General features: G+C 39.6%; 1 protein-coding gene and 1 non-coding gene across 2 annotated transcripts; both read right to left on the bottom strand.

The window, feature by feature from the left end:
* Positions 1-2,842: 2,842 nt before the first annotated feature.
* On the bottom strand, positions 2,843-2,916 carry trnai-aau (transfer RNA isoleucine (anticodon AAU)). The gene has a single exon. It is a non-coding gene; the product is annotated as a tRNA-Ile (tRNA).
* Positions 2,917-3,247: 331 nt separating this feature from the next.
* Positions 3,248-11,583, bottom strand: LOC132860883 (contactin-associated protein-like 2). Its single transcript, XM_060892179.1, has 4 exons — positions 11,473-11,583; positions 4,495-4,647; positions 4,195-4,266; positions 3,248-4,104 (listed from the first exon to the last, which is right to left on the bottom strand). Exons 2-4 carry the CDS (start codon positions 4,529-4,531, stop codon positions 3,905-3,907), a joined length of 309 nt encoding a protein of 102 aa, XP_060748162.1. The 5' UTR covers positions 4,532-4,647; positions 11,473-11,583; the 3' UTR covers positions 3,248-3,904.
* Between the last annotated feature and the right edge of the window lie 7,349 nt (positions 11,584-18,932).

Raw genomic sequence — 18,932 nt, 5'->3', positions numbered from 1 at the left:
GTTCATTATCGCACACACCGATGACCAACGTAGTGTTGTTTCATCAAATTCTCAACATCAGGTTTTGTAAATCCAGCCACACCCACTTAGGGATTTGTTTTGGACAACCTGTGGGTGTAAATCAATGATTATCAACTGAAATAATAGGAAACACCAACTTTGCCTTCCAGACAAGGCCATCCACCAAAATCAGGGTAAGGTGGACCATCCATTAGTCAAGGATGAAAATAAGCATCTAAAGGTGACTCTCAAGCAGCTTGAGAGGACCAGATGCCCCACAAAGCAGGGCTTAATGGAAGAGTGACAAGTCATATGAAATCCTATATGGATTTTGGAAAAAGACATGCTGGATACTCAGCAAACATGTGGAACAATATTTCAATGAAATCTCATGCACACATGAAGCATAGTGGTGATGGTTGACTGGGAAACTGGTCAGGGTTCAGGGCAAAAGAAGCATACTAACAAAAGCAGTTTAAGGGATTTTATAAAATCCCAATAAATTACCAGGTCTTATTCCAATTAAAATTTTACATCATAATTTATAAATGGAGTTTCACATAGTTACTTCAGTAGCCGGCCAATATCGACATGTATGCTGGGGAGCTGTGGTACCTTTAGGCCAATGAAACGTTTGGAGTGTATTGTTAGGGCCTGAGCACCGAATGGTGCGAAGCCCTATTGTTTTTCCTCGGGAATATTATTTTTTATTTTTTTTTTTTTTTTTTTTTTTTTTTTTCCCACACATTGGCCAATTGGGGTCCCTTAACATGCTCGAAAACTCTTGAAATTTGGCACACACGTCAGAGTCGCGCGACACTAGGATTGGACAAAGGTTGGAATACGGGCGTGGCAGGGGGGCTCTGTAGCGCCCCCTGTAATGCAAAAACAAACATTGGTGCACAGATCGGGCAATTATGTACGCACATGTACGAGAGTTGGTACGCATATAGATCTCATCGACCCGAACAACTTTCGCGCTCTAAACTATGAGCTCCGCCCAACAGGAAGTCGGCCATTTTGGATTGTTTTATAAGTGCATGCGGTGAACTTTTAAATACTCCTCCTAGGGAATTCATGCGATTGACATCAAACGTTGTGAACATGATGCCAAGACATTGCACTTGCTAAATTGCGAAGGGATTTTTGATATCTCGAACGGTGCTGCCATGGCGAGGCGACAAAGTTATGGCGAATTCAGAGAAACAGGAAGTGTCTAATATCTAAAGCAAAAAATGTCTTATTGGGATGACACGCGGTGTGTATGTTCGGCCAAGGATTCCGATCGCATCGATGTGCTTATTGTGAATCTCGGACATAGCGCCACCAACAGGCGCCAGGAAGTGTGTCAGTCACAACAGTTGCATGTGGTGAACTTTTAAATACTCCTCCTAGGGAATTCATGCGATTGACACCAAAAGTGGTGAACATGATGCCAAGACATTGCACTTGCTAAATTGCGAAGGGATTTTTGATATCTCGAACGGTGCTGCCATGGCGAGGCGACAAAGTTATGGCGAATTCAGAGAAACAGAAAGTGTCTAATATCTAAAGCAAAAAATGTCTTATTGTGATGACACGCGGTGTGTATGTTCGGCCAAGGATTCCGATCGCATCGATGTGCTTATTGTGAGTCCCGGGTATAGCGCCACCAACAGGCCCCAGGAAGTGTGTCAGTCACAAAGGTGGATTTTTTCACAGTTGCATGCAATGAACTTTTAAATACTCCTCCTAGAGGATTCATGCGATTGACACCAAAAGTGGTGAACATGATGCCGAGACATTGCACTTGCTAAATTGCGAAGTGAGTTTCGATATCTCGAACGGTGCTGCCATGGCGAGGCGACAAAATTATGGCGAATTCAGAGAAACAGAAAGTGTCTAATATCTAAAGCAAAAAATGTCTTATTGTGATGACACGCGGTGTGTATGTTCGGCCAAGGATTCCGATCGCATCTATGTGCTTATTGTGAGTCCCAGGTATAGCGCCACCAACAGGCCCCAGGAAGTGTGTCAGTCACAAAGGTGGATTTTTTGTCAGCTTCATGCAGTAAACTTTTAAATACTCCTCCTAGGGGATTCATGCAATTGAGACCAGACTTGGCCAACATGGTGCAGAGATATTGCAGATGCGAAATTGCGAACGGATTTTTGATATCTCAAACACTGTTCTCATGGTAACGTGTCAAACTTTACTTTCTTTTTCAGGCATATTTAAGTCTTTTGGCGTGCTTAGATTAACTTGAAATTTGACACATACATCACATTTGTCGGCTGTTAAGTGTGGACAAAAAGGTCAGACAAAGGTGTGTCTCTTAAGTGGCTCACTAGCGCCCCCGTTTGTCTAAAATGTGGGGTTTCATTTACCTACAGTCCCCAAATGGGTCAGTAACAACATAAAATAGTCCACTGATATTTACCCACTTGATGCACTTGCCCACCGTGCATTGTTTTCTGGAAGGCACCGTATAGCGATGAACAAACGTGCGAAGGCCCGTCATCGCTGCTTGCAGCTATATTTGTTTTTGATGTTGTTGTTTTAGCCTTACCCATGGGCAGAATTATCACTGTGGATAGACAATCGGAGCTGACAGTACAGGGCTGTAACTTAATAATTTTACTAGGAAGAAATCGTCTGACTGCGAACGATAGCTAAAAAGTTTTTACTCTAGAAGTAGAAATCTCACTTGACAGAGACGTGCACATGAAGTAACACAATTAACGCCTGTTAACAAATAATTTGGAGCACAGCTAGTGACAAAATACAATCTTGTCTATTTGTTTCTTTTTGTCAGGAGAAATAATTTACATACAGACACCGTAATGCAACTGAAAACTTTTTTGGCCCGTACGGGGATCGAACCCGCGACCTTGGCGTTATTAGCACCACGCTCTAACCAACTGAGCTAACCGGCCGCTGTGCAAAAAGTGAAAAAAAGTCAATGGGTGGCTAAAGATTTTTTTAAAAGAACTAATTTGTAATGCAATTTTATTTCTAATATGTATTGTAATTTGTAATATATTGTAATGCAATTAATTTATTGTAACATATCGGCTTGATATAACACTCATAAAACTGTTTCATACAGTTTATATACTCTTGTATATGTTTGTAGGCATACTTCACAATATTGAAGGATAACATAAAAAAACACATAGAATCTAAAAAGGGATCATATGCACTGCTAACAAAGGATAATGAATTAATAAAAAAGTGACAGTACTATGTGAGTGTAAATAGATGAAGCAATTCATGAGTAGCGTTTTCATCATTTCTTTATGAGAAGCTTTATTTAACGTTGTGCTTTTGTTGTTTGGATTTTGCCACATTCTTAATGGTGCTTTCAGCTTATTCATCCTTCAATGGTTTGAACATAAGGCTCTTTGTCTCCACCATTGCTGTTTAGGGATGTTTGGCTGGCATAGATCATGAAGACATCACTAATACAGTTCAATATCGGGACACTGATGACCGAAGTAGTGTTGTTTCATCAAATTCTCAACATCAGGCTTTCTAAATCCAACCACACCCAGATTTGATATTGTAGTTAATGAGATCAGAGAAGATGTGGATTAGTTCCAACACAGAAGGTGCTATTTTCAGTCTCACATTCCCACTCATCCAAACTTCAAGCTATATATTTTCCCCATATTCTCCATATCTTGATCTAAATCAGAAGACGGCCAGGCCTGCGGACATCGATCCCACTGCAGTCCTCGTTCTCGCCCACCCCATAACAGCTGCACTTTTATAAAACATTGCATACAGGGGGAGACAGAGGACAGAGAGGAAGGAACAGAGAGAAAGAGAGAGCGATAGAGAGGTATACATAGTGAAAGGAGAAAGATGGGAGGGGGTGGTATGTATTGATCCTTTTTTAATTGATGGATGTTCCCCATTCTGTTAGATGAACCATTCCTTCTTGCTTTCGTCGATGGTCTCTGTGAAATTGGGCTCAGTGGTGATGATAGCCGTGTCAACTGATTCGGACTGCTCGTCCTCTTTGGACTCACTGGTGTGGTGTGTTCTCTTGTGGCGTATCATGTAGCGAATCAGGAAGACCAGAGTGCACAGGATGGTAAAAATCACCACAGCAATAATGCCTAAATCAAGAAGGGACTATAAGGTTACGTGGACATAACTGTGAAAATTTTGATTTCTATGAAAGACAAGATTAGATCTTTATGAGATACCTCCAATTATTGCTGAATTCCTGTTCACCCCGCCTGATATGACTCTCTCCTCGTTGAATGGTAAACCAACATCTAAAAAACAACAACAGAAAAACATCATACGTTTTATTAACACATAACAAACAGTTACTGTTACCACACCAGAATTGATTATTTTCCAGTTGCAACATTTCCAACAGGGTTTTATTCCTTAAAACCAAAGTTCTTGAACACAAGCAGGTTAAACAAGATAAATGAATACATTTTGTCTTCTGTAATGTTACAGCTTTTTTTTTTTTTTTTTGTGGACCTGTGTATTACCTCCATTCCGGTGCCAGGGTTGAGTGGCGGTTGACATTGGTGAGACGGTGAGAGGTGAAGCGCCGCTGTTGGGCTTTCAGAGAACCGATGCTGTTAAACTACACAGTCTATGAAGCTGTCCCAATGAATCCAAGCAGTCAGCGTGAACGGTTCCTGCAGGACATAAAGAAACAGAGGGGTTGGGATATAAAGTGTAGCCATCACCAAAATTTTTGTCAATGTATCTTTAATGGTATTCCTCAGTATTGAAGGATAATCTGTTCATCATCGGGGGGCACGGTGGCTTAGTGGTTAGCACGTTCGCCTCACACCTCCAGGGTTGGGGGATCGATTCCCGCCTCCACCTTGTGTGTGTGGAGTTTGCATGTTCTACCCGTGCCTCGGGGGTTTCCTCCAGGTATTCCGGTTTCCTCCCCCGGTCCAAAGACATGCATGGTAGGTTGATTGGCATCTCTGGGAAATTGTCCATAGTGTGTGAATGAGAGTGTGTGTGTGTGTGTGTGCGCCCTGCGATGGGTTGGCACTCTGTCCAGGGTGTATCCTGCCTTGATGCCCAATGACGCCTGGATAAGCGGTAGAAAATGAGTGAGTGAGTGAGTGAGAGTGAATAACTGGGGATTCATGATGAAGTTATCATATACATCAGCAAAAATTCAGCCCGCATGAGGACACCATTTACACCATTCAAGTGTAGTCACTTTTGTTTGCCTTCTTGCATGTTTTTGGACAATGGAAAAAAACCCCAGAGAACCCAGAAGAAAACCATACAAACTCATGAACAGCACTAGAAATAGTAATGCTATGCTGCACTCATTACAGTTTAAAAGGTACGCTTTTTAAAAGAATTCATGCTCTCTGATTCTCTAATAGAGTGTCTGAGTACACACTGTCCTCATATGAGTTCATGCAGTACCAGATTAAAAATAAATATTCACGATATTTTGATTATTCTCTCGCTCTCAAACAAAGCTTTACTGACACTACCATATACATGTAAAGTATTGCCCATGCATTATGGCAAAGAGAAGAAAATCTTTTAGTAATAAACCTATTATTTACAACACAAGTGCAATATCTACACCCTCTTACATACAGAAACATAGAAACATAGAAACGTAGAAATGATAGAATAGAAATGAATCATTAACATTGGAATCTTAAGAAATAAATATAAAAATAATAATAAAAAACCCATTCTCAGCCTCTCCGTCTGTCTCTCTTTCTCATAGCACATTGACACACACACACACACACACACACACACACACACACAAACACGCACGAACTGATTGATTCTTTAGAACGATTTTTAATTACTGAAAACAAGTCCTGAATAAACTGCATTATCGCTGCTCCGTGCTGCATTTCTCCTGCATAAAGTAACTATTTTTAAGGCTGGGGCTTGAATTTCAGTGGCCACTTATCGATTCGGTACAGATTCTCAAAAGATGTACATTGTGGTCCATCCCTGAGCTGCTAATCAGTAGAAATGCTTTTTCATATCTGCCTCAGACTCAGAAAGAAGACACAAAAGTGCTGAGTTTTAGTGTCCAGATATCACGTTGCAGACATGGTATCTGATACAGAGGATTAAATCACTGCGCTCTGCAGTGCACTGAGTCACCATGGTATGTTAGGCAAGCTTACATTTTTTTTACACTGTACACACAAGAGCATCTGCAGTGCACCATTGGATCACATCACACTCACAAGCATGTGTTGAATGTCAAACCCCATGAGATGACAAGGTTGTTTTTTTTTGCTTTGGCATTACAGAAAAATTAGAAAGTTGCTGTTATTAGCGTTATTAGTGTTATTTGATACATCTTATCACAGTGCTGGTAAATTCTCAATTCTGATTGGTCAGAAGATGTTGAAGCAAACGTTTATATTAACACACTTGTTTTCTATAGTATGGTGTATGACAGTTTAATGTAAATCATACTCACTCAGAAAAGCCTTAAAGAAAGTGCTAATGTAAATGATAACAGGAACATTGCACATTTTAAACACAATACGACTTGCAGCGAAAGGCTTTTTAGACTGTTGGTGTCAGAAAAATAGAATAAAAACAGAATTGCAATAAAAATAGCGTTTATAAATAAGGTATGAAATAAGTAGCTGAGATTCAACAAGAACAAAAAATCCAGATCTTATCTCCTTCTATCCAATTATAATAATGTTATAATACTGCAAATGAATCGGTGTCAGGAAGGTTTAAGTGCGAAGCAGCACAATCTCTAGACAGCAACCAGCCAGACAAAACACTCGCTCAGCGTCGAGGTCAGCGTGTGTTATTAGATGGCTTCATTGAAATGCGTGTGAGGACCTCAGAAATTGCTAGACGTATGAATACAAGGTGACAACAAGGATCAAATTCAAATGATTCAGTAGTTTCCATGACTTATGTACTTTGTGGAAAAGAAGTAGATCTTCATGGCCACAGAAGTAGAATTCATGGCCACAAAGTACTCAAGTCGTGTAAACTACTGTATCGATTGAATTTGATCAGTGTGGCTACAAGAAGCATGGAGATGACTGATAACATTGCACTTCAATCATTGAATGATGCATAAAGATATAATGGAGTCACTTCAACTAATGCAATTTTATTTATTTATTTATTTATTTGCTTTCTCACCAATAATTCACTGGAGGCCATGGAATTAATTCCCACAACATATTAAGTCTCAGGTTCAAATTACAAAATTAGAAGCCATAACATAGTTAATATTGACTTGGGGCATCAATATATTCATTTGTGGTCATGCCTCATTAATAAAAAAACATCATGTTACTCTGTAAAATTCCTGCCCATCTGCTTAGATCCAATAAATAGTGCTTTTATCATGAAATAATGAGAGAGAATCCTGTATCCAATGGTTTCATTTGGCTAACCTTTCATCCAGCCATCCATCCATTCATCCATCCATCTAACTATTCATCCAACCTTCCATCCATCCAACCATCCATCCATCCATCCAACCATCCATCCATCCATCCATCCATCCATCCATCCATCCAACTTCCATCCATCCAGCCATCAAACTGTCCATCCATCCAACTATTCATCCATTCATAGATCTATCCATCTATCTATCTATCTATCTATCTATCTATCTATCTATCTATCTATCTATCTATCTATCTATCTATCTATCTATCTATCTATCATCCATCCAACCTTTCATCTATCCATCCATCCATCGATCCATTCATCGAACCTTCCATCCATCCAGCCATCAAACTATCCATCCCTCCAACCATCCATCTATTTCTCCATTCATAGGCCTATCTATCCAACCACCCATCTATCCATCCATCCATCCATCCATCCATCCATCCATCCATCCAACCTTTCATCTATCCATCCAACCAACCTTCCATCCATCCAGCCATCAAACTAACCATCCAACCATCCATCTATTCATAGGTCTATCTATCCAACCACCCATCTATCCACCCATCTAGCCACCCATCCATCCATCCATCCAACCTTTCATCTATCCATCCATCCAACCAACCTTCCATCCATCCAGCCATCAAACTATCCATCCAACCATCCATCTATTCATCCATTCATAGGTCTATCTACCCAACCACCCATCTATCCACCCATCTATCCACCCATCTATCCACCCATCTATCCACCCATCTATCCACCCATCTATCCACCCATCCATCCATCCATCCATCCATCCATCCATCCTGGCCTCAGTTATCAGCCGGATCACTATCCTCCCAGCACAGATTTAATGACTTATATCTCATTAAGTTTTATTAACTGTAATTTAGAAATGTTCTTAATTGTAATATAATAATATTATTATTGTCCTATGCATTTTAAGTGATACTTAGAGGTGAGGTTCTTGTGCTGTCTTAGAATTCTTAGAAAATGTATAAAAAATTTTATGAGTTGTTTTTCTTCACACATTGCGTCTCCTTCATCTTGTATAATATAGTGCATATTTACACTGGTGAATTTTACATTGTACCATCGCCCATCCTCTCTCCAGCTTTTTAATTCTGACAGCAAGAAAACTGATTTGGAATTCTGTTCGCACCACCTACTGCGTTATTACCATGGCAACCTATAGTAGGACCACCTCCAGGCAACTTCATAGTACATCAACTGGAGACTTGCAGCGATAAATTCACCAGCCTCTCTATTTTTTCTCGTATGAAGGTAATAAGACATATTTTTTAAAACAAACCAACAAAACTAGCAATGTATCATGGTACAGTATATCACTAACCCCAGGAAGAAGAGTTACAGAGAACTGACACTGGAGACTCCTTCCATAGATTATACATTTCTTTGTTAAATAACATGTTTTAACTCATTAATTAGTCTTCATTTCATATCAGTCTTTGTGTCTTAATATTTTTAAAGGGCAAACCGAAATAAAAAGAATTTGTGGACGTATTTCACTTAAACTCCAACCAGTGAAGTCACATACAGTATTTAACGAGTTTCTATGAGAGCTTAGAGCGGAGAGCTGTGTCTGTTTTTTGTGATTTCATTAATAAACCCGCTGTCTGTCTTCTATCCCTGGATTCTGTACATAGGTCACGATTTTTACATTTCTGTTAGGATGTGAACGTTATTCTAAATAAACGAATGTACAATAAAACAGTTCGTTTGTGTAAATTCTCAGGCAAAAATCTGATTCTCGTTCAGTTTAATAAACAAGCCTCATGGTTAGTGACCACCGGCTAACATACTGTACAAATCCCTACGAATTGTTACTATAGAAACGACAACACATTAATTCGAACCTGTGATTTGAAATACAGCTCTCGGATCATCTCCCGCTTCTCGATCAATCTGATTTAAGACTTCAGTGGTGTAGAATAAACCAATCCCGATAGCTTTTTACACGCAGACTTATAACGTTTGACATTTTTAAGAATGCGTGCCTCTGGCTTTAACAAAAAACCCTACATTAATAATATGTGTTATTGCATTTGTGTAGCTCTGATTATATTTGAGGCAGCTGGGGTGTGAAAATGGTGGTTAATAAGATTCAAGGTCAAAAGCAGCTCAAAGCTAAGAGGCCGATCGTGGTCGATATGTCAAGTGGAGCACTGAATCAGATATTACACCGAAATAGAAAAGAATTCAAGCAACATTTACAGCATATATTAATGACTTCAAGATCAAATCAGGGGGGCACGGTGGCTTGGTGGTTAGCATGTTCGCCTCACACCACCAGGGTTGGGGGTTCGATTCCCGCCTCCGCCTTGAGTGTGTGGAGTTTGCATGTTCTCCCCGTGCCTCGGGGGTTTCCTCCGGGTACTCCGGTTTCCTCCCCCGGTCCAAAGACATGCATGGTAGGTTGATTGGCATCTCTGGAAAATTGTCCGTAGTGTGTGATTGCGTGAGTGAATGAGAGTGTGTGTGTGTGCTCTGTGATGGGTTGGCACTCCGTCCAGGGTGTATCCTGCCTTGATGCCCGATGACGCCTGAGATAGGCACAGGCTCCCCGTGACCCGAGGTAGTTCGGATAAGCGGTAGAAGATGAATGAATAAATGAATGAAGATCAAATAAACAGCACTAAAACGCATCTATTTCATTTACTGTCTGTTCTTATTAGACACACGATAAATGCTACGATTAAAATATCCGTACGTAGTGAAAAATGCAAGCAGTCTGTATCTTTAAAGGAAAGAAAACTGGTTTCGCTTAGTTGGATTTTGACAAAACGGTATTTTTAGAAATTCAAGTCTAAACTTTTTTTTAATCATGTTTCTACTTTAGGAACAAATTCGCCCTGTTGGTGGCGCAAACGTGCTGGGGGAAAGTGTAGTAAAATGACTGTGAAAGTAATTAAGACTGTGTTGTTTATCCCTGTGAGAAATTTCATAGAGAGCATTCAAAACATTCTGCAGGATGCCATAGAGTAACATACTGAAGTATAATAATAATAATAATAATAATAATAATAATAATAATAATAATAACAACAACAAAGAGTAGAAATATACAGTTACATGCAATAGGGTGGAGACGCATCTCTGGTGCTTGGTCCCCTAATAATAAAAAGACAAAGCAGCAAATTATGCTGCATTAATGAGACTGCAATTTGATCTGATTATCAGAAGGTGCAACTTAGTAAACTGTGACTTTATAGTGAAGCCCAATATAAACAAACACGTTTTTTTCTCATTAAACAATAAAATAAAAAATATATAAAACATTAATAATACAAAACCCTGTTGCAGTCTTCACTGCAGAGGTGAAAAGGGGTAGCAGAGACAAGAGGAAGGTTCAAAAGGGGGGGTGTGAACCAAAGGGTTGCCATGGAAACAAATGGAAGTTTATGCAGTAGGAATATAAAGCAAGTGTGAGAGAGGAAGCGATAATGAGTAACGCAGAGTCTCTCAGTGTCACCCCAGACATCACCACTGTTCATTTACACACTGTTCATTTTATAACACACACACACACACACACACACACACACACACACACACACACACAGGTTATCAGGACACGGGGGAGGGCAAAAAAACCTGGGTGTTGCTGCCTCATCAAGCATGAATGGATTGTCTGTAAATTATATATAAATGATCCACAATGCTCAGAGAACACACAGAGATGGAGCTGGAGAGAAAGAAAACTGGGGTGAACGAATGACGGTGTGAGAGAAAGATAAATCAGTGTAGAATGCAATAAGAAAGAAAGATGGATAAATCTGTAAAATAAATATTATCACTGAATGCAGTGTGTCCTCTCTCTCTCTCTCTCTCTCACACACACACACACACACACACACACACACACACACACACACACACACACACACACACAGGACAGCTGCAGTGCAATTACTCACACCAACAGCACAAACCATTAGTTCACAGTCACATCCACCGATGCACAGAGAAGCAATGCAGGTGCATCCAAGAATAAATGACGTCCATCACAAATAATCATCATTATAAATCATGATACAGTACAAATACAGCATTACCTATACTGCTGGTCTGTAGCAAGGCAACCTCTCGAGTAACCTGTGTGGTTCTGTTCTCCTCCTCAGCAGCTCCTGTGTGTGCGTGCGTGTCTGAGTGTGTGTTTGCGTGTGTGTGCAGTTCCCATTCAGCTTCAGCAGCTGGAAGAAAACCTGGACAGTGGATGTACCTACAGCCCGGATCTGGAGTCTATTCTCCACCAGTTGATGATATCAAACTAACTAAGAACACACACACACACACACACACAAACACGCACACACACATATAAACATACAAACACACATTTACAAAGCAAGTCCTGCTTTCAGAGCTCTGAGATGGACCAGACAGATCAAATCAAGATGCCAGTCCAAGCAGCCAGAGAGGATCTGCACTCTCTTGTGAGCTAGATGCAATACTATTATGCTGACATGATTTATATGTTTTTATATGCACAGGAGCATTTGTTACAAATCAGGCAGTATGTATATCATCAGGCAGGCTGATGATATACACTCACTAAGACACTAGATCTCAGATCTTTCTGAGAGGGCAAGGTTGATATTTCAGAAATTGTTTATTTGCTGCGGTTTTCAGAATGCACAATATACATTTAGTGTGCAACAATTCTTCCATGTTGAGAGTTACGGTGTTCCTCAAATGTAAGAAAGCAAAGAATGGACTCACATCCATGTGAAGACCAGTCTTGCCAAAACAACCTTGAAAGAACAAACTTGGAAGGACATCACTTGCATTTGCATAATGACATAAATTATTTACAAGATTATCTTTATTGTCTTAATGGTATAAGTTCACTGCAACCACGACCTCTCATTAACTGAAAACTTAGCTAAAGATTTACCTTAAAATGAAAGCAAGAGCAGTTTCATTAAAATGGACTTGACAACAACCTCACACATATTTAAATATCATACAATCACAGGCCACTTTATTATGTACACCTTACTAGTACCGGTGTGGTCTTCTGCTGCTGTAGCCCATCCGCCTCAAGATTTGACTTGTTGTGCGTTCAGAGATGCTCTTCTACATACCTCGGTTGTAACGAGTGGTTATTTGAGTTACCGTTGCCTTTCTATCAGCTCGAACCAGTCTGGCCATTCTCCTCTGACCTCTGGCATCAACAAGGCATTTGCGCCCACAGAACTGCCCTCACTGGATATTTTCTCTTTTTCGGACCATTCTCTGTAAACCCTAGAGATGGTTGTGTGTGAAAATCCCAGTAGATCAGCAGTTTCTGAAATACTCAGACCAGCCCGTCTGGCACCAACAACCGTGCCACGTTCAAAGTCACTTAAATCACCTTTCTTCTCCATTCTGATGCTCGGTTTGAACTGCAGCAGATCGTCTTGACCATGTCTACATGCCTAAATGCATTGAGTTGCTGCAAATGTGATTGGCTGATTAGAAATTTGCGTTAACGAGCAGTTGGACAGATGTACCTAATAAAGTGGCCGGTGAGTGTATATCGAAACCATTTTTTTCTAAATTATTGGTCATATATTATGGCTCAGGATTTTGTCATCTGCTGCTGTTTTGCTGCAATGACTTCTGGGACTTCATCAGGTCTGGATAAGATAAGATAAGATAAGATAAGATAAGATAAGATAAGATAAGATAAGATAAGATAAGATAAGATATTCCTTTATTCGTCCCACAATGGGGAAATTTCTCTGTTACAGCAGCAAAAAATATATAAAAAAAATAAAGAACAAAGACATAAAATAATATACAGTATATACAAAAAGAAAAATGTATAAAAACAGTAGTTTCTACATTGCATCCTTATGAACACACCCAGGAAATTTCAGTGGTACTTCTCTGAGAATTTTAATTGAACGTTGGTGGTGGATGATAAGGTAGAACATACCGTAAGTACACAGGACACAGAACGCATATTGGGAAAGTTTCCAGATGATGTAGGACCACCTAGTGGAGAGAAAATATATAATTGGATGGACTATAAGTGTATTCATCTTCAGGATTGCTGGAGCTCCTTCTCACAGACTGGTGGTGTGACATCCTTGATGATGGAAGAAAGAATTGTGATGCTTGTAATGGCAAGAGGAATAATCAGCAATGTCATGGATGCAGTCAGGAGAAACAGTGGACTGGACCTTCATGCAGACCTCAAGCAGGACAGGGAATGCCTGTCTCTCTTCATATACTGCTCTGTGTGTTCAAGAAGGGTGGAACAACCTTGACCCACACTGGCGAGCAGCATTTGTCTCAGATCCTTTGAGTTAACATCTACCCTGATAATCATCTGGGGGTTTTCAATTGGACTGTAAAAACAAGATGAGATCACACGATGAGATGAGATCCTCAGTGAGAAGCTTATTCAGACCACTGTGAAATAAAACCCAAGTTAAGCCTGTTCTTGGACCTTCATACCTTCCTAATCACGTTACCTTGGAGGGATTATCTCTGTTGTATTGAAGTATACTATGATATCACCATGAAATGTCCCACTTACTGATAAAATAGCAACAGTATATGGGTTACTACAGAAGACTCATGAGCCCTGATGTATGCCTCCAACACTGTACACCAAGGAGTAATGCATTTTAATCATGAGCCTGAGGCTGTCGTCCGAACATCGGCAAGACACGGTGCTATTTTATTTTCTTGACTGTGAAGGTCACAGATACTATTAGAAAAGTAGGGCTAGGTTTCATGCGCACTGCTTCTGTTTCTTCATTTCATACAGTATATGCCACAAAACCGAAGAGCTTTTCAGTTTACTCCGAAGAGAACATGTCCTCAGGCACAAGCTTCTACGTTTTCACTGCAGTAATAGAAGTGGCCATTAAAGGGACATTATTGTCACCATGAAATAAATGGTATTGAATGAATCAGGAAATATATTTGATATGGCTGTTCGGTTTGCCTTCATAATGTGTGAGCCACATTTCCATCAGATCTACGTTTCAAAAACCACACAAAGAACCTGAAACTTGAGAAGATCATGCAGATGAAAGAAAAGGATATTTAATCTCTTTAATTCTTTTGCCTATGTTTGCAAAAATGTATAAGGTTTCATTTGGATTATTTGCTTAATCTTGGCAAACCTGGCAAAACTGTAATTAAAGCACATGTGCACGGCTCCTGCTCCACCCAAAGAGTACATAGTGAGAGCATGGGGCAACCTGATTTCTGCCCCAAAGGGCCTCTATTAGTGCTTGCTGCAGTTCCCGTTTAAGAAAATTTACTTTATATATATCGGTCAAGTAGAAACTACTGAGAATATAAAAATAGGAAGAGGAAATTTCTGAGTTTCATGGAAAACTCGCTCGGCTCCTGAAAAGGTTCCCACGCAGCAGAAATATGACCTAAGACTTAAGAACACTTTCAGATAAATGGAAATTCCTTTAGACCAGGTCCATTATGACAAAATGGTTTGTAGTCCTCTGTTATCTTCAGTATGGATTCTCTCGAGATTAGCACCATTAAGACTTACTTTACAAAAGGGTAATATCTGGTTCAGAGATATACATTTCACTACAGACCATAGACGGAATTCATGGCATTAAAACTACAGCACACACAGCACTTTAAACCACAGATACAGCAGAATCTCACAAAAAACAAACAAAAAAAAAAAAAAACCTGTTTTTATTTTCTTAAACTTGACAAATAGATCACTGTTTAGTTTAACCTGCCGGCACAGGTAGTTTGTTTGATATGATGTAACCTGGAAGTGATAATAGTCAGTTCAGAATGCTAGGCTGAGGATGTGGACCTGAAGGAGAACACGCAAAAGCTTAATGATCTTTAATTTTCCACTGCATATTGTAATGAGTCTGTCTGTGTCTTGCCCTGCTGTTAATTGTTTGCTCCGCCCACTCGTTTGTTGCCATGGACGCTCATTGAACTCATTCATTCCCTCTCGTTTGTTGTCATAGTTACTCATTGTCTCTGCTTTGTTATTGGTTCCTGTCTGATATATATATACACTGTTTGTTCACTTCCCTGTTGCTAGTCGTTGTTTGTTTCTGTTTCCTGTTAGCTCTGTGTTCTGCCTAGTTTTGCCTGCCTGCCTGTTTATCTGTTTCTTGTTTTGATTAATAAATGTTTAAACTGCATTTGGATCCTCACTCGCCTTTATCGCATCACAACACATATTTTGAGTGAAACCCAAATAAAATCATGTAAGTTTGTTCACGTTCACATTTATAATTTAAATGAAACTTTCAAAACTATGAGCACATCTCAATCAGTGAGTCAGACATTTTAAGGTCTCTCGCTAACTACCTAGGTAGCTAGAGAGCTAATTGAGATACAACCTATATTTCTGTACTAAGTACACGTAATGTAATACACATAATAACTTTTTAGTTGTTGTGTAGTAAGCCTGCTGAAACGATGTCTTTACTTTAGGTTGAAATTCACTCATTTTTGTGAGACATTTTTATTAAATTCTCACTATATTTACAGGTAACATTAGCTTACCAATTTTTAGTAACCTACCATTAATTCTACATGAGCTAGTTAAAAACTACCCCAAGTTTTCTCTTCACAGATTATTTACTAGAATCATTCAAAACCTGTATTTGAAATATTTCACTCGTGATTTCGTTGATGTCATATTGAGTTCATGGGTTTCAATCAAGTAGGTCTGCTTTTACGCGTGTTAAGGTTGAGCCAAACCTCAGATCAACCCAACATACTGTATCCTTCCTTACCATCCTTACCCATCCTCCCTGGGTTAAAAACACAAAGGTTTTTGATATCTTTGAAAGAATTTTGTCTTTTTGCAAGAAGAAAATGCACTTCTCAAGGACATTTCCTTAGGAAGATTGTGTAGGCTTCAGGCAAAGTGCAAAATAAACATCTCTTGATAGAACTGTCCAACTGTAATATCTTCCTATAGAAACAATAACACATTAGTAAATGCATAACAGAACCTGTGATTTGTCTTATAGCCTGCACTATTTTTACTGTCAAACTACTCAATAACTTCTGAGCAGTTCACAGAAATGTCATGTAAACACTCACTCATTTTCTACCGCATATCTGAACTACCTCGGGTCACGGGGAGCCTGTGCCTATCTCAGGCGTCATCGGGCATCGAGGCAGGATACACCCTGGACGGAGTGCCAACCCATCACAGGGCACACACACTCTCTCATTCACTCACGCAATCACACACTAGGGACAATTTTCCAGAGATGCCAATCAACCTACCATGCATGTCTTTGGACCGGGGGAGGAAACCGGAGTACCCGGAGGAAACCCCCGAGGCACGGGGAGAACATGCAAACTCCACACACACAAGGCGGAGGCGGGAATCGAACCCCCAACCCTGGAGGTGTGAGGCGAACGTGCTAACCACTAAGCCAACATGCCCCCGTAATGTAAACAAGACATTAGAATTTCAAAAAAGACAAAATACTACAAAAATCACGTGTACATTTGTATCATTACACTTTATACAATCTTCTGTATTAAAAATATATCCATTACCATTACTGAGATTGGTAAATATACATTACCAACATTACCATTACAAGAGATTGGAAGTGTTTTTCAGGTGATTGAACGCTGCATGGTCAATTTATTGGCTTTTGGCTCCACCTGCTGGAGCACTGAAACTTTACTGTATATTGATCCATTACCTGTTATTATACACCAAATGTATATAAAGTTGATCTGCAGTGTGTGTTAAAATGCAAATACCTAAATAATAAGGATTTAGACTCAAACAATTTGCGTAATTTCGAGTGGGAAACGTCTGTATCTGATGGTAAAATAGTTGAAAAACCTGAATCAGTAAACCAAAAATGGATTTCAGTTATTATGTGTTTGGTTTATGCAGCACATTATTGATATACAATCAAATTGGTTAACATTTGAGCACCAATAGCAGGAAAATGTCTACGCCAGCATCGTTCAATTACGATACATGTAACGATAAAGTTTACAATGGCTTTATAAATGGATTAAAATTGATATAAAAAAGGCAAATCGCACCTTATATGCATTCTTTATTCTTTATTCAGCAGGCCATGTAGTTTCCATGCATACTGAGAGTCTTCACTGGTTGCCATGCCAACACAGCCAAATGCCATTATATAAAAGTAAAAAGTCCTGTACTCCTTGGAAGAACCCTTTCCCCATCCTTCTATACAACCCCACACATACCAAAAAAAAACCCCATATGCATCAATAAATTAGGCGTCCATTAGGAGTTGAGCTCAGACTCAAAGCCCAGCACTGACAGATTAGTCTGGATTGGTGATTAGTCTTGATTAATTTTCTTTCTAGCATTTAGAATCTCCAGTCTAGCATTTAACCTGACATGTTTTGGAAAATGAACATTCTCAGGCTTCTCTTTCATTTTTTCTGGTTTTCTTTCTGGCTATTTTTCTGGGTTTATGGTTATCCTATAACACTACCACCACACCACCACACCACCTTCACACACACACACACACACACACACACACACATACACACACAACCCCCGTTCTAGCACCAGTCAAAACTACAAGTTCAGATCAGCTCACCAAAACAATCCCGCAATTCATTTCTAATTCTGTTTCCTGTCATTAATCGTATCTTGTGGTGTCAGACGTGTGTTATGATGTAATATACGACTACATCATATATGATGTATATATAGGACTCCCTGGTGCTTAAGGATCTTCCGGATGGATGTAAACCGTCCTTACCGTGTTTTCTTTCTAGGTGTGATCCAAAAGCTGTTGAGGAGCTCTGCGTGATCCCCTGGAGAATGAAACAATAACGAAATTAAATTGCTTTCAGCTTTATTACATTCACTAAGGTTGCTACAGGGTGGCTGACTCTGAGAGCGATAACCATGAGAACCTTCTCCAGGGCACTAAACTGGTTTTAAAGATTCTTGCCGAAGAAGATAACTTAGTCTGGGAGAAATACAAGGGCCAGTGTTATTAGATATTTAATTACGATTTAAAATTGTATTAACTTTATCCCTATGAGGGCACTAGAAGAAATCATTAGTTATTTCTAATTGGAGGCTAGAGGACCGAGTGGGGTAGTTTGACAGTTTAATGACCCTTCTGGTCACTTAGAATGTCACCACGCTGAGGGAGCTTCCCTGAAGAAGATAGATATGGGGTTAATGCAGATCAAGTGCAAAGGCAAAAGTGCTTGATGATGTCAGATGCACTCCTCGGTGTACTGTTGAGAGCACCACACACAGAGTTTCTATCACATGGAACTCAAGGAGTCAATCTGTGCTCAGCAGATTTAAATAAACACAGTAAATAAACGAAAAAAGACAACTGAAGTGGGAAGATGGAATTGTTTCTACACAGAATAAGTAAATGTACAAAACAATGGTGACTCAGATGCTGGACACATAACAATGAATGTAACACAATGTACAGGAAAGCTGGTTTACAGGGTTCAGTCCTCCCGATAAATACAAACGAGTCTGTTTTGCTCCTGTTTATTTCTATTCAAGTTTGGAGTCCAT

This window comes from Tachysurus vachellii, chromosome 2, assembly GCF_030014155.1.
Source record: "Tachysurus vachellii isolate PV-2020 chromosome 2, HZAU_Pvac_v1, whole genome shotgun sequence".
NCBI classification, from domain to species: Eukaryota; Metazoa; Chordata; class Actinopteri; order Siluriformes; family Bagridae; genus Tachysurus; species Tachysurus vachellii.
The sequence above is the reverse complement of the archived record's forward strand: the minus strand, read 5'-3'. Positions and strand labels throughout refer to the sequence as shown.